This window comes from Zosterops lateralis (assembly GCF_965231275.1).
Source record: "Zosterops lateralis genome assembly, chromosome: 6".
In the NCBI taxonomy this organism is placed as follows: Eukaryota; Metazoa; Chordata; class Aves; order Passeriformes; family Zosteropidae; genus Zosterops; species Zosterops lateralis.
Window position 1 is genome coordinate 36,059,031 of NC_139761.1, and position 26,081 is coordinate 36,085,111.

Consider the following 26,081-nt stretch of genomic DNA (forward strand, 5'->3'; position numbering starts at 1 on the left):
GGTTTAAAAAAAAAAACAACACCTTTTCCACATATTCATCTTACCAAGCACTACTTTTAAAACCCCTTAGTAACACAACAGTGAATAGAAATGTCAAGCTTAAAAGCTTTTAAATTTACAACCCAGAATAATATTAGTCTATAGAGAAACCAGTTGCAAGAAATACAGCAAGAGCTTAGAGTTCAGGGTACCATGGATAGTTTAATTTTGCACTCGAACTTTTAGCTTTCAATTTTCCAATTTCCCTGCTTTTTCCATTCACAGGTTTTTTTGATAGTGAAAGGAAGTGTTCTCTCAGAAAAATTCATATCATTATTCAAAGTACTTAACTCTTGAAGAAAACCAGAGAAACTACAAAACCTTTCTGATGTTTTGCAATAAGAGCTACAGGTGAAAGAAACTTTCCCCATTTTACTTGCCATTATAAGAGTTGTATACAATTCAGCATTTAGATTCTAGACTACCTAGAGAGCAAAAAAGTGGTTTTAAAATATCAGAATCAATGCTTGTTTCACTTAATGCAGTAGTAAACACAAGTTTAATAAACTATTAAGAAGTTGCACTCTGTAACAGATAATTATGTCGTGAATTATTTGAAATCTCCTAGATTTTCTTTCATTAATTAAGATACCAATCTTGGACAAAAAAAGAAAAAATTCACTCACAGCACCATACTGATGCACCCACAGATTAAAAGATTCAACTATATGGAGAAAATCAAGATTGTTTCAAAGATTTAATAGAAATTGGAAAGTTGAGGGGTTTTTTTCATGCAAGACAAGATGCTCCAGAAGAGGAGGCTCTGTATATCATTAAACTGCTGAAAGATTTACAATATCTTAAAATATTGTATTATTGACAGAGCTTTAGCATTAAATCTCACTATGTGGCATTTTTTTAAACAGGCTTAAATGTGGATGGAACAATTCTGGAAGAATTTCTTTTAAATCAACCCTCACAGCTGGAGAACAGCTTGAAAAATAAATTGCACAGAAATTAGAAGATAAATAAAACCGATCTGACTCTTTAGAGCTTTTTCAAAATGAGCTCTTGTGAGGCTGAAGCCTTAAAATTGAATGCTGGAGCTGCCAAAACAGCAACTGTACTCCCTCAGCTGAGCCGCTGAACACTTGCGCAAGATCCTCATTTCTCCAGAACATGAAGTAGAACAGTTTAATCCTAAAAATACACAAACAGTAACAACTAAAGATGCAATTACTGTGTGTCTGGAAGTACATATGTACATCATCAACTACTCAGTTGTGCCATGACTACTCTGGGAGAAGTTCCAGAGATGCAGAAATTCTGTTGTACATTTGTCATGAGAAAGTTTTTGGTTTAGTTACTTCTCTTTAAGAAGAGAGTGATATAGACAGGAAGAAGTTGAGGTTTGTATTGGACATAAAAAAAAAAAAAAAAAGAATCTGTAAGGAATGAACCACCTAGTTTGCATGACCATTTGTGTATCATCCATACAGAGGGCAACTTTCAGATTTGCTGACCTATCTGCACATCTCATTCACTTCAGTGTAGCCAGAATGTTTCCAAACAATTCAGCCCCTGTACTTGGCAACCTGCCTTTTGCTTGGAAAAGGCAGAACCAGAGGAGGGTAAATATTGCCTCATGTCACACTGCAAAACAGACAACCATTCTCCCCTGTGTTGCCAAACCTCTATTCATGTCCCATGTTCCAACTACTTTCAGCAATCAGTCATGCCACTGCTGCTGGAGACAGCAAGTTTAGCTGCAGTTTTCAATGCTGCTTCCACTCCTGTGAATGGAGACATTATTACACATATCAAGTGCATCTATCCACACCAAAGGGGTACAATCCACAGACCTCGTTGAACACCAATCAATTCTGAATTATAAAATAAATTACACTGTCACACAATACTTCTTTATGATGCAGAGGATAAAAGGTACTTTGTTTGCATTTACATGTTACACTTCTAGCCCTTCATAAAAAAAGAAAAAAACTTGTTCCTGCCATTGCAGAAGCTAGTTTTGCAGAAGCCAAAAGCTCATCATTAGCACATTAGCATTTTACAGGCACTTTCAAAATTCTTCTTGCTTTGGTTTTTAATTTTTCTGAGATGGAGTGGTGGTGTGTTAATTGCTTATAGGCATCAGTATACTTTTCTTTCCTGGGTAAAAATAAATTTTAATTCTACAGCCAGAACGCTGTGGTCCTCTTCTTTTCATAGCCAAATGCCCCTTAAGCATCAGGTCCCTTTCCGAGTCTTCAAGCTTCTTTCATCAGTTGGACAGCAGGTATGCACAGCTCCTGTATTTAACCAGTGCTACAATATTTATCTGGCTTCTAATGGATTGTAATCAAAGACAAAAATATTTCCTCAAGAAGACTGGCAAAAACTCTGTCAAAACTGAAGTTTCTTCGAGTGCTTATATTTTAAACAGAAGTGCTAAATTGTAAATCTATCTCAACTTAGTCTTAAATTTGAAATAAAGGCTCAACTTACTAGTGCAATAGCATTTTATGAGTGACATTTCAAAATTTAATAAAGGAAATGCAGCTACTATTTAGAGTCTGAAATTAAAGTTAAACACCAGTATTCAGGACTTCAGAAAAATAAACTATTGTTAAACTCTGTTGTTACATCACTAGAAAGAGATTGCATGTAAACCACTTTAAAGCAGATACAAAAATCCCACACCTCTACACATAATCTTTCAGGACTTGAAAGGAAGTTCCTTTTCAAACTAAAGGAGAAGAAACATACTGTTGAAGTGCCTGGGCAGCAACTGTCCTACATAAGGAAAACCGCATGCAAATCCATGAGAGCACATTCTCACAACACACTCAAGGACTGGGACACATAAATACTGGGTACACAGAAATCCATGTGAACTACCTAAGCCATACTGTGGGGGATGATGACTTTGAGAACAGTAAGGAGTACCTCTGAAATATTTCCAAAGAGTATTTCTTGTCACAGGGATTGTTACAGCTAGCATTCCTGAAGAAAGTGAGTACTTTTCCATCAGGAAAATGCACATAGCAGGAATGCAGTATTAATATTGAATGCACTCCTACTTAATTTCCATAGCAACCAGTGAATGATAGTCATGACATCAGCAATTCTCAGACATAAGTTGTTCTGTAAGAGATTTAATCGTTATACCAGAAATTAACCACCAGTGCTTTTACAGAAAGCTAAAATCCATGTGGGCTGAGTCCACATACAGAGTAACATACCATAAAAGCTCTAATCCAAATAAAATACTTTCAGGGGCTGTTGGAGAAAAATCCTTAATGCAAACATTACTAAATAGAAGCACTGCTTATATTAATATTTTTAGTAAAAAGAAGATTAGATTATAGTACAGCAAAATAAACAGAAACAAAAAAAACTTTCCCTCTTCATCACTAATTTTTATGTTCTTTTTCACTGAAGGTGGTGTTTGGTATCAATCTCAAACCAAACATAAAGCAATCAACAGAGGAACAAGTTAAACTGGCACACAGCAAAGCATCCTTAGAATGAAAAGTGCTTGAGAAACTTTATTCTTTTTGAACATTTTGAACTTTTTCCAATTTCATCTAAAAAACCAACCACTCGAGTTACCATATCAAGGGTTTCTGGTGAAGTTTTCCTATTGTCTTCTCCCAAATACATGCTACTGAAATTGCTCCTACTAAAACATCAAGGGCTGATATATCAGGTCAGAAATAAAACACCATCTGTGTCCTAGTACAAGCAATACTGCCCTGATCATCTTTGTTTTCATTTTTCTCACAAATACTTGGCTGACTCAGTTTTCAAAATTTTGAAGTTCAACAATAACAGCTGGCAAAAAGAAGATCTTTCATCAGAGCTCCTTCAACCTGGATGACTCACTCAAGCCAGTTCTGTTTGTTAAGTCTGGTAATATGCTTTTACAGTCTCTCTTTGAAACAGCCTCAGCTACACAAATAATTGAAGTTCCCTCTGTATCAGCAGATGTTCTCATGCACTGTTTTATTTGCAGTAACAGATTAGGTTCTTTGGATTACATTTGAAACTAGATGGACACAGGAAATGAGCTTACTTGAAGTCTTGGCCAAGGTGTCCTGTGCTGGGAAACAAGCTGCCATAAAGAGAAGCACACCAGCATTTCTTGGTATTTTTCCTAGAGGTAACAACATTCCTGTTTCTTCCTCTGTGTAAGTTCTGGGGTATTATTTGCCAACAGTAAGACTGACTACTTGGCACCTGCATGTGCAAATATGCTTCTAGAACTGGCATTGCTCAAGAATTAAAGCCTGAGCGCCAAAGTTTCAGAGTGAAATGCTGTCTTGCAAGTAGACTAAGCTTAAATCCAGAAATCCTGGATATGTCTTAAAGCTGAGCTACTTCTCCACTGACTTCTAAGATTTACATTCCAATGTTCAATATTTTATTTCTGTCCTCTCAGGCTCATGCTCCTGCTTTCTGAATTTATTAGTTTGAAACAGATGTTTGCTCAGACAAAGCTGTAGAAGCACAGACAACAGAAACTCTATTATTAAGGATCAACCAAGTTTAATTTTGCTTAGTCAAAGCTATAGGTTAGTTAGGATGCTACATGTCACCAGAAATTAAAATGCCCCACCAACCTGTTAAATTCCCCAAAACAGGAACTGTAGCAGCCCGCGACAGCTAAATGTATCTGAATCATGAGGATCAAAAGAATCTAAAGCAGTATCTCTACCAGTAGTTCTCCCTATGTTTTACATCACACCCACCTAAGAGCCACACTGTGCATTTCGCATACTGGTTCTCACACAACCTTTCTCATTATCAAAAGAAACAACACTGTGAGTCAGGAATATTGAAGATGCAATAAAGAAGCTCAGTACAGGATACACAAATGCTATATTCTTCATTTTCTTACAAATCCCTAAAATGAGGCAGAGAGGGAACTCACAATGTTATGTAGGACAGCACTTGCTTCAGGGCAGGATCTACTTCTACATCAGAGAAGTCAGCCTTGAAGTATTATGATATTTCTGTAACTGGAGATCAACAGGCTAGACCTTCTACCCTGTAGTTTACATGTCTCACTGTAGAAAGGGATGTTATTTTGCTGAGTTGTTATTGCTAATGCATATCCCTAATTTTCCCTTGACGCAGCTAATATTTCTCCTAGTCCCTTCACAGCTTCACGTATGCACTGTCAGACTTCGGTTTTCAACTGTATGCTCTGATGTGCAATTCCTATTTTTACATGTATTCAGCACTATTCAATAAATTTAAAACTTTCTAAAAAAGAAATAAAGGAAAATGAAGTGTTGAAAGCACAGTTTTATACACACACTGCACAGGTACACACTGTACCCTTTCTTCAACTCCTGCAAAAAATTCAGTTTCCATGTACAACACTGGAGATCTCCTAATTTTAAAAACAGAATTAAAAATATAATCCAATGAGAACTTTTTGATTTCTAACACCTAAATTACATGTAAAATAAATATTTCTGCAAGGCAATCCAAGCCATTTTAATTGTCATATCTTTAAAACAACCTGAAGTTTATAAAACTATTTAAGAATTTCACCTCTGCCAAAGACAGTAGTTTTTTAAAACTCAGCAAGATCCTCCATTTAAAACCTCTTGTTTGCAAGGCTATTCAAACAAAATTAAGGGTTGGACACCAGGATGAAAAGTTTAAAGATATGGGATTGCCTTATATTCCTTATAGCATGACAAAAATGCATAGGAATATATTGGAGGTGAGCTTCACACCCTTCCATTATAATCACCATCTTTTATAATTAGCGGTTTCCCAGCCTTTCTCCTATGATGTTAAAAGCTGCAGGATTTTTAAAATGTACCATTGCTTGCTGAGGGTTAACATTCAATAGGAGTGATTGCTGTTCATGCTAAAATTAGTTCATGCCTTCAGAGGTAGAGATTTCTAGTGTTTAATGTGTGAGGCTGTACAACATTTCAGAAATCAGCAGATTTGTCACATTAACTTCTTAAAAATGCTTAACATAGTTTTCAAAGACTATTTAAGTACCTCAAGCTTTCAAAGTGAAAAATATCACATGCTTAACTTAAAGGCACTTCAGCATCACGCTGGTAAATTCTTTCACAGCTATTATTTTCAATTAGAAGTGCATTTAAGATACAAAATAAAAGCCACAGTCACCTGTGTTGGTACCAGTCTGTCTGACCTGGAGAAACAGAATGCAAGCTGTATTGATAAACTTACTAAATATAAGAAGTTACTTTTAATATGAGATTTATAAATTTGACATTAAAGCAATAAAGTTCAAAATGCAAATTCCAAAACTAAACAGGACACCTGGGCAGCCACAAGTGGTGTGAGAGCACAAAGCAAAGTGACTGAAATGGCCAAGCTCCTACTGCTGGTGGTTTCAGCAGTGCCTATTACAGCTCAACAACCAAACACAGGGACCCCAGGGATGAGAGCTGACATTCACAGGTCTCACTGAGGATACTCTACAGGGCTTGTGCCAGTTGTTCCCTTTCCTTCTGTCTCTTCTTGAACACAAAGCAAGACAGTGTCTTCCAAACATGTCCCATCAAAGCAAGGGTTGGATAGGAAACAGTTCAAGAGTACTTGTTCTAAGAAGTCAATTTTTTTTATATACGAAAGTACAACTGTACCCATACAATTGTTATTTATCAACAATAACAAAGATCAAATTCAGTGGAAAGGCTAACTCCAATGACACCAGATACCCAGCAGTAAACTCTGGATGCCTGAGATAGAAATGTGATTTGTTACTCTTCCACACCAGCTTCTTCACCAGCATCTTTAGTCTTCCAGGTCAAATAAGAAAATGCAAGTAAACTTGTAGGTGATATACAACAGCAGTCTTAGATGCCTTAAAGTCAAAAGAAACTGACTACCAAGAACATGTAAGTGACAGAACAAAACTAATTAAATTATCGAATATACACACAACTGTTGAGTCTTCTAGAACACCAGGTAGTAACCAGCTGTTAATATTCTGTTTAACACATCCTTTTGGTCAGAACCACCAAGAATTTGCAAATGTTTTGTTTGTTTAGTTCTCTTAGGTAGGAGGAAATGACCTAATTTTTCTGATATAAATTTCACAGGCCAGTTACTCCAAAGAGCATTTGTATGAATGACAACCACTTACCCAGAGGGATACTCAAAAAGGGTTTTCACACAAAAGAAGCCCTGGTGTAAAATATTTTAGTCATTATACCACAGAACAGCTGCATGTTTTCAGTGAGGTAGTGTCTGGAGCAAGAAAGCAAGATTGAAAATGTGTATGTCAATGAACTTCATTTGTTGCAATTCTAACGTATAAAATTGTGTATAAATAAATTATAGCACTGATAAGCACAGTTGTAATGTCTGTTAGAATATTCAATTTCTAAATAGTTTTAAATACAATCTCTTCATCTAACACGCCTATATATTGCATGTATCTGGTACAGTTTTTCTCTCAGAGGAAGGATTCACTACTGAAACACAGTATTTACATTTCAGTTTGTTAAGACAGTGGAAAAGAATTTGTCCCCGAAAAACAAGACTTCTGCAACAGATGTACCACTGCCATATTTAACAATGGGGCAACTCCTGTTGAGCAGCTACAAAAGCTGCAAGGTATTATGCCTCCACACCACCAAAGTTAGGAGAGAAACATAATTTAAGTTCCCAATGGAATAGCAAAAAGTCTGCAAGTCACTTTTCTAAACACAAGTTTAACATCATTTTCATACCTTTGCTGACAGACAGGACCTGTCTCTCTCTGGCTGTTCTTTTAATCTAACTTTAGCAGATTCAAAGCAGTTTACAGAGAAAAGCACTACAGGAAAGTCAGCAGCCATTGCACAGCCCCATCTTGGGGTGTCAGGTTACCACCTCAGGTGTGGTTAGATTCCAACACAGAAGAACTATCTGTAATTACATCTACACGCACTGAGATGACTGAGAAAATATGATCAATACCTGAATACCTGCAACACAGCCTCACCAACTAGCAGAAAAACACAGACCGTTAACAAAAAAGAGTGCTATTGACTGAAAGGAACAGTATTCATTCATGATTATCACTACCTCCAAATTTATGAGCACAGCACTGGAGAGCACCAACTGTGGATCGAATCTACTTCCCTGAATTTTAAAGCAACATAAAGGAACATAACAAGAATTCTGCCTGTACTTTGCACAAAGCACCTTCTCTCCCAAAGTGAAGATGATCCATAGATGCATCACATTTGCTCAAAATCCAACAGAACACTTAAGGACTTTAACAATAAGGATTAGCTGTGGACATAGCACAGGAAGCGCTTCAAGAAACACGCCACCATAAAAAACCTTTCAGTAACGTTAAATCAGAAAAAAAAAAAAAAAAAAAAAAAATTTACAGCTGAAAAATACAGCATCTCCTAAGCACAATGAATGAGCAGCTTACTGGAGACCTGTCCAACACTAAGGGAGTGAAGCCTGAAGGAAGGATGAAATCCTATCTGCAACATGACTTTCAAAGTGCTTGCACATCCTCTGTAATGTCTAAAAAAGGATAAATCTGTGGCACTCTACAAACACCCAAGCTCTGGGCAAAATATAATTGCCCAAAGGCAAGAAGTTAAAAACCAAACCAATTTAAGAGATTTTTTCTTTACAAGAGAAACCAAGAACAAAGGTTCCCTTATGTGTTTGCACTAGTCTTCTCTCTCTACCTCAAAAAAACCCCAAAAAAACCAACAAACCAGAATGTTAGAGTCTTACCTATATAAAATAAACAAGCATTAGAAGAAACAAAGCCCAGAACTTGGCTGCTACCACACTTGGTCTCATGTATTTTACTTTCAAAGAGAAAAATCTACCGACATCTGCAGCAACATCTATTAAGAATTTTCAGGTCTTCAATGACTACAGATGAAGTCTTCACCATCCCAGCAAAAGCCAGATTCTGGTCTTGCTACTCAATTATGCTTTGAGCTCCAAAGAATTACAGATGATGCATTTTAGAGGGCAGGCAAGGCAGATCATAATAAGTAAGAACAGGCTAATCCTGTGCCCTTGCCAGCTCTCCCAACATATTCAAGTGCTGTTGAACAGCTACACTACAGACAATGGACCTCTTTGGAATTCCCACAGCAAAACTTAAAGAAAATTCAGGTATATTCAACATCTTTCAGATTTGAATGCATTCCTATTCATTAACCATTCTTCCCAAAATATCTCACTTTGCCCGGCTCCACTGAAGAGCATCAGGAAGAAAAGTCACCCCATCAGATATTTAAGGACACAGGAGACTGCATACTTTTCCTGGAATGTACAAATTCCCAAAAAATACTCAAGACAGGCGTAACAGGATACTCTCATTCAATAGCACAAAGTTCTATTCTTTCTGTGAGCAAAATACAGAACCACCCACTAAAGCGATGACTCTACATCTGGTTTATCTTGTTCCCTCACAATGGCACACTTCCTGTCTCTATCTATTAAACACCAGTTAACACCCACTCTGCATCTCAAGCCTTATAAAATTTTCCACTTTGTCCATATCAAGGGACACTATTTTGGACAATAAATTCTAATCAAGTTAGACAAAACACCTCTTAATAACAAATTGTTCTGAATTTAAGTTTTCACCTAGTTGCAAGTTTTTTAGATATTAATAGCCTACCATTCTGACCAAATCAAGAAATGTCCCTTACATTTACCTTAAAAGCATTTTCTTCCAAATAACAAATTAAATTCATTCAGTGAATTCCAATTAAAAGTAGACTTATGAGTGCACGTAAGTCCCATTTTGATTGCAGGATGCAAAGATTCATCCATTTCTATGCCTTTTCAGCACAGAATAGGCCAAAACCTTTTTTGACTTTGGGTACATGTGCCCAGAATAGATGAATGCTTCATTTAAATACAGGAAGCACTTGTCATTAGAAGTGCAAGTCCTGACTGAGAGTTTAAAAAAAGTCAGTCTTTTAACAGTGTGAAGTGGCTCACACCCTTTCTCTTCAGGATTTTTCAGTCTAAAGGATTGAAAAAGTTTGACTAAAACTAAATGCCTAGAAATTGGGCACTCTGCTTTTCAACCTGTGTACTGCCTAAGTTATGAAAAAATCACCAGCCTCAAACTTACAACTTTGCTCTTTCCTAGACAGTGTTAAACCTCAATCTAAGTTTGAGCTTTCACAGAGCAATCACTTTCAAAGCTTTGGCAAAACACCATCTCTGTTTAGTACTGAATTACAGTTCCTTCCTCTTAGCAGAAAAATAACTCAAGACAAAAATAAGCCAGCAGCCATGAACCAGAAATGTTGTACACCCTTGAGTATATGTAAAAGCACACGAGCAACACTAGTAGGGTAAATCAGGGCATTAACCTTGTGTGAAAGTCCTCATACTTGCACATACCTACACCAATCCACAACTTCACAAAAACATGCAACAGTCAGTTTAAAGAATTCCACCTAGCAACATCACTGTTTAAATATCAGACAGAATTACTTTAAGCATAATACAGAGAAAAACTAATGACAGGTCCTTAGGTGTCAGAACCATAGACTGTGTTCCTTGTACATAGATATTTAACCCATTAACCTTCCTCAAGTGTCATCTGCTGCCAACCTGTTGTAGCCATTGTACCTTGAGAAAGAAATGGGAGCATATGCAACAAGCCACTCTAAATTTTAATTTTTTTTAATTCTGGTATTTATTAAGTATAAGTATTAAATACTATTCTGAAATATTAAATTATTGTTTCTTAAATAAAGAGGAAGAAGAATTGGACACAAAAAAGAAAATACCTGTTTATAATACTCTGATAATCTGGAATGAGTGACCAGAATTTTAAGAGGTAATTTCAGTTTCATATGCGTTAATAGTTTGTATTATACACACACAAGATCGTAGCACAGAGACATTCTCAGAAGTTGGCAAGTACTTCTAACCTCATGCACTGGTTGAAATCCTAGGTGTTACTTGAAAATATTTTCAATTATTGAGAGGAAGGCAGGACTGCTTTCCAAGCACGGCCCAGCAATTACCTTACAAGTAAAACCGTAACCACAAGTACACTTTTAACAGAGAGAATTGAGTACCTTTCCATGCAATCCAAGAGGTCTGTCACTTCTGATCTTCAGAAAAATGAAGACAAATACTGTATTACTCCTCTCCATAACTACATGATTTATTTCAATTAGATAATAATGTAGGATATCTCAGACTGAGTTTTCAAGGCATTTGTTACATGAGCCATCTGGTTTTAAGAAAAAAGCCACATCCTCTGCAATGAGAGCTGACTCAAAAACAGGTCAGTGTGTAATGAAGCATGCCTCTGGCTTACACTTGCCAAAAAAATCCCAAAATAATTCATGGCTAGAGTACCTCACAGATATCCAAAAGAAAAGCAGAAACTCTTACCTTAACAGGAAAGCTACATTTGCCAGTACGAACGCCTTCTTCATCAGTCTGCCACTGGTGAGGCCTGCTGGCCTCTGGGACATAGACATCTTTCTTTCTCCTAAAGCTTTGCCGTAATTTGTTCATTTCTCAGATTTTCACGTCCTAGAAGAAGAAGAAGAGAATACTGCCATTAGGCCCCAAACACACATTCAGCCACTTTGGGTCAACCACTATCATGACAAACAACACTGTGGAAAACCTGAGCTTTTGGAAAGATGAAGGGAAGGGCCTGTGAGAGGAAAATATTTTGGACACAGATTCAGAGAAAGATGGATATTCACTTTGAAATGGAAAACACGAATCCACATTCCTTGTTTAACATCTTCCCACAGCAACTGAAGCATTAGACCCAGGAATAACTATTACTGAGAGCATATGGTTACCTGAAATAGCTGACAGAGAAGCTCTGAAGAGTGATGCACATGAAATCCTGCCTCCCCGAATTTAAACTCCTACCTAAAGCAACCAAGCAGGACACCAACAGCAAAAGCTTCCAAGGCACTCATGCAAGGCAAGCCTTCATAGCTCTAAAACTGCTCTAAAATCAGGTGCTTGTGCTGTTCATTAGGTACAAGAGATGAGTTCACGCTTTTACTGAGGGGAACAGTCCAGCCCTTGCGTAGTCTATGGTAGAATTCTTATGGTTAAATGAGAACTGCATTTCTTCAAAAGGGGAACACACTGCTGCAAATACACTTCTGAAGCCTAGAATTCAACACTTTGTATACACTATGCCTTTATGTATCATTTCTATATACAATCCAATCTACATTTTACACACACTCATCTTTACTGGATTCAAACTACAATTAGCCAAGAAGCCATCAGAGCAATTACTGCTAATAAAAGGACTCGATATTCACCTAAAGAAGTAAAATCATATGGGATACAAAGCGGGGAATATTGAAGACATACTGAAAGGCTTCTTGAGATTTGGTCATCTTTCCTGAAAAAGAAGCCTTCTCACAACCACGACATCTCATTTTGATTGAAAAAAAAGATGCTGCCGAAGGCAAGGCAACAAAATCTAATTGGACTACATATGCTTATTTCCCATTACACTGAATATACTACAGAATATAGATATTTACGGGTGTCAATAGCTGGCCTTTGAATGAAAGTTGCTTTAAAAGCATCATTTTAAACCTTGAAAAGAACTAGTATCTTCCAGTCAAAACTGTATGACATAGTTGAGAAAAATCAACACGTTCATGTTTGTGGCATCTGACATTTAAGAAGTTTAAAGTTAAAATGCAACTATTTCAAAGCTGAACAAAAGTCAGAAATTAAAAGCATTACAGAAAATCACTGCCCACCATTAATTACAAATAGTAAATTGTTTTGTATTTTATGGCACATTTTAGCCATTCCAAATAACAAAAGGTGTGTGTTTTGTTACTGACCCCCTAAAACTTCCTTCAGCAACTGTTACTTTCCTCCTCAAGCAGCAGATAATCAAACAAGTCAATGCCCACTGTATCTTAGCGGCATGATACCGGTCAATTTCTCTAGAATCTTCCATCTTTCCATCATCCATTAAAAGAAATCTTGTAAGATAAATAATAATTCAAAAATATACCCATGGGTAAAGAAAACCACTGTATCAGTAGGACTGGATAGTTTAAGTTAATTGTTGAAGTGCAAATAAGCACAACAGTCACACGCACAAGTTCAGTGGCATTTGAATTCCATTAGTCCTGGGTCTTGCAGCATTCTGGAACATACGGGATAATTCCTGAAGTATTTCTACATTAGAAAACAGCCACACCAAACACCACTTTTATAGCAAACACTGTACTCAAAGTTGCTTGATAAGCATTTTAAAGCAACAAGATGTGAGTGACACTCCAAGCATCCCAAATCCAAATGCAAATTAAGTGAAGGGTTGGGATGTAAGCCAAAGGCTATAGGCAACTGTCCCTAGCAGGTACCTAGAACAGCCAGGAGATTTAACATGCAGTGTAAGTGCAAGGATAGGAAGTTGCTGAAGAATTCTAAATCACAATTATCTAGTTATAAAGAAGTGTTAACTTCATTCCTTCATAGCTACAAAATGCTTGTCATAACTAGAAATATAAAATATTTTCTTGAATTTACTTGAGTGGATTTAGAGATTAGAACATACATGCAAAATTAAAAGATGCACGTTTCTTACCGCTCAATAAGCTGAAGCAGCTCAGTTCTGCTTTAAGCTGGGACAGAGTTAATTTTCTTCCCAACAGCTGGTACAGTGCTGTGTTTTGGATTTAGGCTGAGAAAAATCTTGATAACACATTGGTTTAGTTGTTGCTAAGGAGTGTTTACACTAAATCAAGGTCTTTTCTGCTTCTCACTCCACCCTACCATTGGAGTTGGCTGCAGGGTACAAAAAGCTTTGAGGGGACACAGTTGGGAGAGCTGAGCCCAAGTGACCACAGGCATATCCCACAGCATATGGTACCATGCTCAACATGTAAAACTGGGGGAAGAAGGAAGGGGGTACAATCACAGGGATGGTGTTTGTCCTCCCAAGTAACCTCTGTGTGTGATAGAGCCCTGCTCTCCTGGGGATGGCCAAACACCTGCCTGCCCATGGGAAGCATTAAATTAATTTCCTGCTTTGCTTGCCTGTGTGGCTTTTGTTTTGCCTATTAAATTACCCTTATGACAACCCATGAAGTTTTCACATTTGCTCTTCTGATTCTCCTGCCCCATCCCACCGGGAAGAATGAGCAAGCGGCAGGATGGGGTTTAGTTGCCATCTGGGGTTAAACCACAACACTGTTCTAGAAACATTGTTTATTTTACAAGCTATACATAATTTTAAAATCTCTGACTATGCAAAGGCAATTATCAAAGTTTTAAGAGGAGCTGCAAAGCTTTTATTCTCCACCAAGGCTTAGAGAGGCATTACAGCAGTATTAGCTATGTATTTTGTTTTACACTGCAGATGGAGGACTTTGTGCATCAGTCTAAAGGAGTCAGAATTTCAAGGGAGGCCACCAATCACCTTGGGCAGGTGAAATATACTGCAGCAAGTCTCTACATGGCACCTCAGCTCATAAGGACAGACACCCACTCTTGTCCCTGCTGCAGACTGGCAGTGCCACAGCACAATGAGCAAAACCACTGCTCCAGCTGCCTCAGTGAAAAGTGCAGAAATCTGGCCAGCAATGGCTCACAGCCCAGCTGCCCAGCCTTGCACTCCAGTGAGGGACAAATGGACATAGATACTCCACTCTGCCAAAAGGGGCAACAGACTCTTAAGCAGATACAATTAGATGCAGTAAGGCTCACATGTCAGTTTTGAAGATCTCAAGGTAACTCAATCTCAAAAACTTCAGTGAAGATCAAAGCAAGGACTGAGGACAGCACACAACTACTGTACCACTTGTAAAAAACTGCAGTCTAATTGCCTTATCATAACATTTGCTTATGCGAGCATTCTGTTGGGACTTCTCCCTCCCAGGCATTACTGGTGCCCATGAGGCTGGCGCCTTATCAGACATTTATTCTGACCAGGAATCTCAATCCCCAGGGGAGGATAAGAATAAGAGTTCCTCAACTACATTTTGTATGAGAAACTGAAGTGGCATTTTGCCCAAAGTACTTCCTTTTCACCAAAAACCAAACCCATTTTCCTACATGTTCTAATTTTGAGGTCATGTTGGCAACAGTTTAAAAATAGCTTATTCTGCCTGATAGAAATGCTGACAAACAGCAAAATTAATTTCTTGTCAGGCAACCAGCAAGCTCTCTCCAATGGCCACACTTGGGTTTTCTGAAATATCAGACTTATGAGTAGGTTGCAAAACAGTATGTTCTACACATACCTGTTTTGCTGGTAACATGCATGTCAGGACAAAATAACTAGAGCTGTCGCTTGATGGGGAAAGTGTTAAATAGAACAATTCACACAGGCTGCATATTTGAGGATTCAGGAGAGAAGCACATGAATTGCTCCAATGAAGTGCTGAGATTTTTCTAATTTTGTCTGGAACTCAGAATCTCTGCACAGAAGCTCTAAAGAGAGATGAGTGAGCATTTTCTACTTGAATTCTTTGTAGAGCACTTCACATTTCTATGCAAGCCATGTGTGCTTGCCAACACAACAGACACCAGCCTAGGCTGCAATAAGCTATCAGGGTATTTTCTACTAAACTGACAGCATCACTGTTACTGTAAAAAAATTGATACTGCATTTTGGGATCATGTAAGGTGAAAGTTATCAGACTTTAATTTTTTTTTATTTAGCAATTTATTTTTGTCATGTAATTAGAAATCACTGAAGAGACCAACCAAAACGCCAAAACCTTTATTTCCTTTTCACTTTTACAAATGCAGCTTGGGCCCAGAGAAAAAGGACTTTGAAGATAAAGCTAGTGAGAAGTCAAGATAGGGAACTCAAAATCTAATTAAATCACAAAACACAACATTATATCAGAGACAAACTGCCAACAAAGGCTGAAAGGCCTGAGCCTTCTGAAGAAATAAGAAAACAGAGCCACATTGGGTGCCAGGACATTTCAAGGTTATCTGACTGCAGACAGCTGAGTATCTGAATGGTCATTCCCACTGGAGAAAAAAAAAAAAGGCAAAACAAAACCACCCACACAACATGAAAATCTCCACCACTTTTGTAATTCAAGAGATTACAACATGAGACTAGACATTAGACCATTTCCCAAAGCACCTATTTACAAAAGGTATCAAAAAGACAAATGAGTTTTTAAGTTTATGTTGCCATTTATTTTTACACAAATTTATCTATTTTGGAAACAGAGCTTCAAAGGCAGTTTAAGGAGAGCTGGAGCATCATCATTCTTCTGACCAACAGAAAAACCACCATTTATACCTCTATCAGTCCACTGACTGCTCAGGGGGAGAGTTGTCAGAAACGGAGACAGAAACAACACTGTCATGGATAAAAGTGCATGTTGAAGCACTCCTGGCTTCACTGCCTTGTGCATCATCAGGTTATGGCTGCAGAACAAATTACTGCAAGATAAACCAGCATGTTAATTCATGTCTTGTTAGCTGCTCTGCTCTACAACTGTGTTCACTTTTACCCTTCAGTGAGCACAAGCCAGCAATTTACCCTTCAGTGAGAGATGGGTAAGCTTTCATATTAACATAGATGAGGAGGAAGCTGCTGATTATGCAAATTTGGAGCTAAGCTTTGCAAGAGTTTACCCATGTAACCATACCTTTAAATAAGTAATTCATTTACAGTGTGGAGAGCTGTTTCTTGCAGAGCAGTTCAGTTGCTGCTACCGGGCAATCCAAACTACAGAATCTGCAGGGGAGAAGGACAATATGGGTACCTGGGTACCTGAACTGCATTTCCAAACTCAACTGGTTAGATTTTAAACTCGGCCGTGCTACATATTTCACGCTAAGCAACCACTGACAGTTTCAACACTCACAACAAAGAAACTGCACAAACATTTTTTTATCTTTCTTGATAAAAAGAGTTTCTTCTGAACTCTAGCCTCCACAAAGGTTATTTAATCTGCATTCAATTATCTGTTATCTTTTCTGTTTGCAATGAAAAAGGATAAAAACAGGTATTACGTTTCCAGTCAGATTTTTAAAACCATTCAGCAAGTCTGGGATTACTGTTCGTTTTCTTTCAGAATTTAATACTGTTTCCTATTTACTAATTTAGAAAAAAGAAAGTCATGGGTCAAACAGGGGCAAAGTACTCTCCACAGCCTGCAACAAATGCAAAGTACCCGGAGGGAGGAGGGAACACTCCCCCCCACTCCCAGTGCCACCCTTCTGATTTGTAGTGCAAAGTCCTCCTGCAAGTGTGAACCACCAGGAGTAGTACTGACACATGAACAAAATTCCTAGAAGTATGCACTTCAAACAGGGAAATACAGTTTTAAGAACAATGTATTATAGGGATCATTCTAAAATTTAAAAGCCTCCATATAAAACAAATTCAATTAACTTGACATTACCGGGTTACGTAATTTAAAAGAGGAAGAAGAAAGGTCTCATTCATACCTGTATTGCCTGCTGGCCACACACAGGTGAGGGCAAAGCAGCTGTACAACCATCTGCTCCCTTACGTGCTCTTCCCCAGTGAAATACTTCTAATACTGCTGAAGAGCCAAGCCAAAAAGAGTCTGAAACCCAGAGCAAAAACCTCACCCATCTCTAATATATTTTTCTCGCATTTCTTGACATCAAAGCTTTCTGAATCAGGATGCATTCTTCCTGCAAAAAGTCCTTGATATTTCAGACCTAAGAGGAAATGCAAATAATTTCAATCTCGTTGAAAAAAATGTGTTTACCTAACCTACTTACTAGGAAAACACTCCAGAGACATTCCTCCACATGGCTGTGAAGATCTGTATCCTTAGAAAGCTCAGTGGCTCTGAGCTCTTGGGCAAGTACAACCTGGTCACATCTGCCCACAGACTAATGTTTAACAGCCATCTTTTGAGCATTTTGAAAACCTGAATCATACTATGAAATCCACAATGGTCTGCACCAGGAAATGTGAACAGCCCACACTTCCATATTCCAGTAGAGTATTTCACATTGCTTTTTCCAGTAAAGTACAGTTCACTGCTGCCACTTCAACATTATTGTAAATCTTGGCTGTAACCAGGACACAAGGACATCAGTGAAGAAATATGCTTGTTTCAAATAATTCTTGGAGATGAGGTTTGGGTTTAGCAGGCTTACCTGCAGTACAAACACATAGAGAAGCAGTTCAAAACATTTAGATATCTTTTGCTCTCTAATGTACAATTTGAGTCCCTAAATTTAAGATGACAATGTAAGAACATTTCATTTATAAACAAAAGAGGCAAGCTAGGAAAGCAAGTTGATTGCTGCCAAGGTAAATAGTCTGTCCCTGTCTATTATGAAGCTGCCAGGATGGAGTTCTACTTCTCTGAAAAATCCTTATTAAGCATTGCTGCTATGCAAACACTCTCCCCTCCTCTCCTACTTACACAGTACAAAAACATGTAATGTCCTATCTCTCCAAGCCTACTGTAAAGGTTAGCCAAAACTTGCTGCAATTGCCCTGCAACAGCTTCTCTGCAATTATTCACCAGCACAAGCACACAGAGTACCCTTATCTTCTAAGGAAGAAAAGGTCACCCCATGTGTCAGATTCTGAATGCAGAACTTTGAGCTTTTTTGTAAGTTTAGATCCCATAAAATCTAATTAAATCCAGCACTGTCACACTGAAGCAAATGAAGGCATGTAACCGTGTGAGCATGCTCACTAAAACGTTAACAGCCCTGTTTCGCAATACAGACTGACTAACCACAGGCTTTCCAACCCATTCACCCTTTCATTACCCAATTAACATCTTATCAGACAATAATACAAGCAAGCATTCTATCAAAATAAGCATAAAGGTGACACATTTCTTCATATGTTCAGCCAGCAAACACATTCTGTTGTTATTATTTAGAGCTCCAATCAAGGAGATTTTCCTTGTTGAAGATAAATTATTGGGTACATAACTAAAAGTCTACTGAAGCAAGCATACCAGCAGTAGAAAACTCACCTTTCAGCAGTGAAAGCAATATTTAGATCATACTTTGAAAATACAGCAGAAATGGCAACCTTAAACTCTTTATGTAAGACCAAAGAGATCAGAGCTGTGACAGGAATGTCTCTGACAGCATTCTCTGGAATCGTGATGCATTGTTATCATATGATGTGAAGTACAAGACATCCTCAAATCCATCAGATTTCTTCCTGTCTTATACCTGAACTAAGGTCTCATGTGAGCACTCCACAACTCTTTCCAGAGCACTTGACAATTCTATCTGCACCACAGATGAGAGTGGAGGAAGGGGAAAAAAACAATGTTATGACAGCAACATTTTACTGGCAAGAGCCAGACATAAACAAAAACTGCAAACAGCTTATGAAATTTCAGAAAATGAAATAATGAACTGTACTCCAACACACTGTTAATAATTATGTGGCTAAAACATTCAGCTACTAGAGCCCCTGTCCTCAATCTTAGGATTTTGTAAAATACACTTTTCAAACCAAATACCCCCAGACCACAGTAATTAAACACAGGAGTCAGTATTCCACAATGTTATGTAACAGAAGTAGCACCAAAGTAAACATTCAGACTCTTAAACTGTCACAAGTTTGATCATTGCAAGGCGGAAGTTATTCCTAAAGATATGCAATGCCCTTTCAGCAGATGCAAGATAAATCATTTGCCTCTCACAAACCCGTGAAATTCAGCAAATAAAAGTAAGCAGATCTCATTTTCTCCATCAACAACTATTCTAAAGCAAATGTCCCAATTCATCAGAAACCACAGCAACTGCAAACTCTGACTATGGTCCTAAACAATATGCTAAGAGGTTTAAGAGCAGAGATATAAGGCAGTAATCCCCTTGTTTTGTAGGCTCACTCTAAAAATACTCTGCAGACTGTCAGTCACTGGTGGAAAGCAGGTCTCCTAAACACTTGATGTGATACAAAGTGAGTTGAATTATATTATGTTTAATAACTGAAAATAAGCAGAAGTTTAGTAAAGAAACACTAGCTATGCGACTTTAGGAAAGCAGTTCAAGTAATTCTGCTTTGCAGCTCATTTGCACGCATGTGAATAATTTTAACTAACCAAGGTATGTCATTTCCAAGTGAATCATTTACATTTAAGGCAGCTAAATATCAGACAACTCAACAGTTTTGAACACCTTGGTTTAAAAGGTGTCTTTACGAATACATGCAGAATTTCAGAATAAAATTAGATATAAAAGAAAGTACAAAAACGGCTGAAACAGCCAAAAAGTATGTTCTTTAATCACTCAATTCCACAAAGTGCAGCTTGAAGTTATGTATGTCAAATCCCGTGAAAATAAATGCATTTTCAAAATTCAAAAAAAAATCTTTTTAAGTAAAATAAGCATCTTTTACTGGTAGATTAATCACAAATCTGAGGTTTTTACACTGGACTTACTTCTGTAGGACCTATGAGTATTTTATAAGCAAAAAATCACTGTTGACTAAACAAGGCCAAACATCTGCCGCTTAGTCCAGCTGAATATAAATCAGTCAATCATACCTTTGTGCTGTTGACCTGATCACTCCCTGCTTACTGGGAGTCCAGAAACATACGTACACACACTGAATTTTTGTTTCCAGCTCTTAGGTGAGAGCAGAGAGAGCGGACAAAATCAGCTACAGATCCAGAGCACACGTTTCAGGAGCCAACTGCACTCTAAACCAGATTACTAGGAGGATATATTTTAGCAAGATTTTAAAAAAATATATTTATATTCATAGTGAAGGCTTTATCCTTATATACAATGCTTCGGGTTTATTTAGACAACTTATCCTGCAACATTGCTCTACACCAGCCCACAGCATGGTCGAGCCCAGCAGTACACGTGGCCCACTTTCCAGAAACATTTGGAACAACAAACCATAAATTTGTATCAGCTTTATGAGAAGCCTTCAGTGGGAATGAATAGCAGTGCAGCTGAGTCTGTCAGCAAGTAGGATTCAGGTACAGAGAAACCAGGTAAATCCACATGAGTAGCAGCGTGCTCAGATACAAAACAGGGAGGCAAAGAGGGCTCTCCACCACAACCAGAAATGTTTCATTCATTCATGTATGCTCTCAAAAGAAGCTAGTTCAGCAACTGTTTACAGGTGACACAAAATGTTCCAGAGTAGATTAAACTGATTTTAGAAATACAAGATCATCTCACAAGAAGAAATTATTCTGCAATAAAAACAGCAGAGAAAAGCACAAGGAAGAAGGGTAAAAAAAACCACCATAATTATAAATAGCAATGAATATGAATTCAGCTATTAATACTATCTAGGAAATGTCATAACTTGTGTGTGATCCTCTAAAAATTTAATTGTCAAATAAGCAAACAGTCGTAAGAATTATTGTGAAAGGAGCAGAGCAAAACCAGCAAGATGCTGCAGCATAAGACCAGCTTCAATACCATATAGTTCTTGTAGTTAATATACCCTCCCTGAAACAAAACTGGAAGGTGCAGGAAAGAAGTAAGGATAAGGAGGATAGCAAAGACTAGTTAATACCTTCAGCTTAAGGACAGATGAGATAGATCAAAGGTCTTCACCTCAGAAAACCAATTTTCTAGTGGGGAAAGCTACAAAAATTGCAGTATCATAATGTTAAAAATAAAAAGGGGATGATGATTTCCCAATTCTTATGTTGTTGGAACTGTGAAAAAGCAATAGAATTCTCCAGCAGTCCAGGTTTCAATAAAAGGGTATTTCTCTTCATGATACGAAATCAAGCAGGAGAATTCCTAGCTTTGGGAAAGTTTAAAAACTAAAAATAGAAAGTAATTTAAAAAAAAAAAATCCCCAAATCACCCTATCGAATTAATTATTTGATTGAAACTTCCAAAAGTTATTGGAACCTCTAGTGGAGGTGGTGCAGCCAGCCATTTGAGAAATCACCCAGTCCAATCTGACCAGCTGGGAAGTCTTATTTCATGTCTTAATGTTCTATTCTTCCCAGGATCCAAGTCTGACTGTATCAGAGAGAATTACTGAGCTATGGAGCCTTTGTTGTGGAGCCGCACAACTCCCAAGCTGGTGTCCCTTCAGGGCCAGTCCAGCTGGCCACACCTCCGTGTTGCAGCTGTCACAGCACCGCAGCAGCACCAGGACCTGGCTCACTACATGTAGGGATCTCCCTTTCCCAAACACACAGAAGCAGAAGTTTCTATAGCTCAAGACATTTAAATGAATTTGTGTATTTCAGAGAGCTCACACAACTTGCGTTATTGTGGCAACAAGCCATGGGTGCACTGGTCAACCTCAACTATGAAATGAAAATGAATTTAAAGTGTCACAAAGTGTGTCATTCACAGGATGACAGATGACTCCTTGTTACCCCATTACTGCACGGGGCCCAAGTCTCCACTCGGTCACTGCCTGGCAGCTGTTCCGTGGCAGCTCAAGACACTTCAATCGCTCCCATCCTCCACAGCTAAATATAATTAAGGCCGTCTTATCTGTGGGTTTTCTTCACGCTAAATCAACCACACTTTTGACTGCAGCCAATGCAAAGAAGGAGGAGGGCGAGTGACACAAAAGGCATTTTTAATATTAATTTAGAACTCAAAGTGAAATTGTGAAGCTTTGTACCAAGCTTTTGTGAAAAAGTGGCAGGTTTTAATAATAAAAATGAGCCCAGAGAAAAGATACAGTCATTTTTTCTGGCTGTCAGAATATCAGAAAATCATTCGACCATCCCTCATTAAGCCTAACAACAGAAAAAGTTCACTTTCATGTAAAAGGCAGATTCTTTTTAGGAACTCACTCTGGTGTCCAGCATTGCAACTGTGGTTGACTTCTAAGAACATAAATTTTTCTTTACACGAATCTTATCTATTATAGTTGGAATCAATGTATACATTTGTACACCTGTCCAGTGCGAGTTTTGAGTTGTTCCATAACACTTTTTTCATAATAACCCTTTACAAAACACTACAAGGAACTAACAGAATTATTTCCCAAATCCATTTGCTTTACACAAATGTAATGAAATCAGAAGCTAGCTTAACAAAGTCAAATACAAGCTCTAAATTATTCTAAGAGCACAGAATGCAATGCTTTTTGAACTCCCTCAATCAGTTAAAATACCTTTAAAAATATTTTGCACCCTCTCTAGAGTCTAATACGAACCACATGTTTCATCACCCACAGAACTCAAAAATATTTAAGGAATCTGTCACCATACTCCCTGTGAGAGGTGTCTAAACAAAGAATTCCAACACAATTCCAGCTTTCTGGTACCATTTTGTACATAGACAACTAGCATTCCTTGTGATGACACAGCACGTAAAACCTCACTTTGTGCCTAATGTTTCCCATGTCTGCTTACTGCAATGCCTTAAGATCTAAGCATGATTTTGAAAATTATATATAGCAATGTAAGTAAAGAAATATCTTTCATAAGCGTTTGCCCTCATAAAATCCTGATGTATGTAATTTTGGGGAAAAAAAGTTCCCCAAACCCAAGTGCAGTAGAATCAGTTACCAGAATAATGTTCATATGACAGCAGCAAGAATATGTTCACTTGGTGACTTACTTCCTCCCCACCCCCCTCAGATTCTGCTATAGTACTTTTCTTAAAAATCCCTCTCTCTTGAAGCTATAACCATGCCTCCATGGGGATAAAAATTATCTATGGGCTGAAATAAAGGAGAGATGATAAAGTGATGAAGTCCAATATGGGCTATAAAAGATTTCATCTGGAAACTTAAGTCATTTTCTTCCTACACCTCACAAGACAATGTTTTTTAGATAATTTCAAGTGTTTCTTTTAAAGAACAAGCACACAATCTGGAATTATTACACAATTTGCCACAAGTCCAGTCAAGGCTGGATTTTCCTTTATTCATGGCAACAGACCTGAAGCTTCTCAGACCTATGCCAGAACCTGCCATCTTACTAATTTCAATGTTTGCATATTTTCATTGGAGGTAAGAGGAGAGAGGAGAGAAGGGGTGATCTCTATGGAATGAAGTGATAAAAGGATACATTGATCAGTGTGCATTACAGGGTTGAGGTTTTTTGAAAGCTCCAAGTCAAGTTTTTCATATCTGCTCTTATAAACAAATGCATACTTCCCTCCCACCACTCCCTCTTCCTATCACTTGGCATTTAAAGCCTTTTGCTTGTAAGGATAGTAATGTTGGTCTTTATGGAGGCAGTACATAGGAATTCATCTGCTATTGCTACAAAATCTCACAGGCACTGTTTTTTTTAAACACTGACAATAATCTCTCAGACATTTCCTTCCCCAAAATTCACCAGATTTCATGATGGTCATTAAAATTAACATTATTTTTGACCAGCAATAAACAATTATGAATCCACAACTGCATGCTCAGTGAGGATTATCACATAAAGCTTCAGACATCAATAAATCCCGAGGTTCTTCTCCAGATCTTTTTTTTTTTTTCCCCATTAAACTCAGTGAAGAGAAAAGAAAATTCAGCGACATAAACTCACTTTATGTATACCTGAAAATGAAAATGTATTTCTCTAAATAAATAACTCTGTATACATCCAAAGAGATGGTTTCTATCCTTTTTACCTAAAATCAAGTTAAGAATTACAAAATTCCTTAATGACAATGAGTATTTTTTTCATGAAAGCTTTAATTAAGAAATGAAAGCAATACGTTCATTTCTCTAACAATCTAGTCAAAAATATTTGGTCTTTCCAAGACCATAGCATGATTTTACTTCCAGCTTGTAAACAATATTAAAACCAGTTCATCTAATATAACATTGGTGGGGGGAAGGTGGGGGTAGGAGGTATATATGTGGATTTCATGTTACTACCTGAGACAGACTGCTCCAAACTTGTAAAACTGCTTTACCTACTAAATGAACTGCAAGAACTCACATCAGCATTTTACCTTCTAGTCAAAATTAAGTCTGTGTTAATTCAGAAGGACAAGTATTAGAATATAATGGACTAGAATATAATGGATTAAGACTTACTGTACCACCTTCCTGGTGATAAAATACTAGGATCTTAATTCAGGTTTTTTTCTGTTAGCATACAGATTTTATCTCTTTCAAGATCAGCACAGAATTTCTGCTACAACAAACAAACATGCATTAAAAGCCAAGAACGAGCCTTTACATGTGTGCTTTCTTCACAAGCTATAATCACATCTCTAAGTGATTATTAAGGAAAGGTCAGAATGTGCATTCTAATGCAAACAGTTCAAAATAACCTTCACATAATAAGGAAAAGGCTCCACTGAAATTGTCCATAGAATCTGGAAATTAAGATCAAAATTGTTCCCACAGTCTTGATGCAGTAAGACACAGAACACTTAGTAAGATGAAGTTAAATCAACCACTTTAAAAGTTTACCAATCATATATTAAAAGACAAAGTAAAGATATGTATCTCAAAATGCCAGTGCTGCTTTTCAGGGTCCCAGTTTATCTATACAAGGAGCTAAGACTATCACCCTCTTCCACGAACACCACAATCCCATAAATATTCACAAAACTGTCTCGCCATTTCTCATTACCAGTTTTGTCACCTGATTCTAAACTATTTTGTTTATTTTAGCCCCAATCTGTAAATAAATGGTCAATTTAAGATTATGAGCATGAAAAGATCATGAAAAGGTGTTCTTATTTCAAAAGCTTCAAATTAAAATATAATTACAAGCAATATATGCAGAATTAAGTCAGAAAAATCTCAAGCCATCAGTAAAACATTTTGTCAGCTAGGGCTGATAAGACCTACAGAAATATTGCACACTGTACTGCAACTGAGCACCTATTGACTCTCTTTAAAATAAGCTGCCAGCTGAGACATAGACAAAAAGACAAAGATGTTCATTACTGAAACAAATCAAGCTTTTGACCATCTTGTTACAGTTGTTCAAACCCAGGAAAAAAGTTCACTATTAACATCACTCTGAACTAGCAAGGTATGTAGTTTTCTTACTGATACAGAAATTACCTTCCTCACCCCCAAGTAAAGTAGGATGCTGTCTGTCATATGTGGGATCACACCTCTGTCTCCTTCAGAGGGGGAAATGAATTCCAGAGCTGCATGGCAGGTCATGTTCTCCCAGAGGGAGATGAGGCTGCCCACGAGTCAGTTCAGGACTGCAGGCAGGGCTGCCAGACACAGCGACAACTCAGCAGCTCCA

At 37.7% G+C, this 26,081-nt stretch overlaps 1 protein-coding gene across 21 annotated transcripts in view; it reads right to left on the reverse strand.

Annotated features, from left to right (window-relative positions):
- NUMB (NUMB endocytic adaptor protein) overlaps positions 1-26,081 on the reverse strand; it is a 92,003-nt gene that overhangs the window by 23,339 nt on the left and 42,583 nt on the right. For 6 of the 21 annotated variants that reach the window (XM_083863557.1, XM_083863555.1, XM_083863552.1 and 3 more), the window contains exons 1-3: positions 17,407-17,794; positions 16,602-16,690; positions 11,374-11,517 (exon numbers count right to left, since the gene is read on the reverse strand). In XM_083863557.1, the coding sequence (XP_083719683.1) occupies positions 11,374-11,499 (126 nt within the window). In that variant the 5' untranslated portion in view covers positions 11,500-11,517; positions 16,602-16,690; positions 17,407-17,794. Of the gene's footprint in view, positions 1-11,373; positions 11,518-16,601; positions 16,691-17,406; positions 17,835-26,081 lie in introns of those variants that run through there. The other 15 variants (XM_083863549.1, XM_083863558.1, XM_083863553.1 and 12 more) reach the window with 11 other exon arrangements.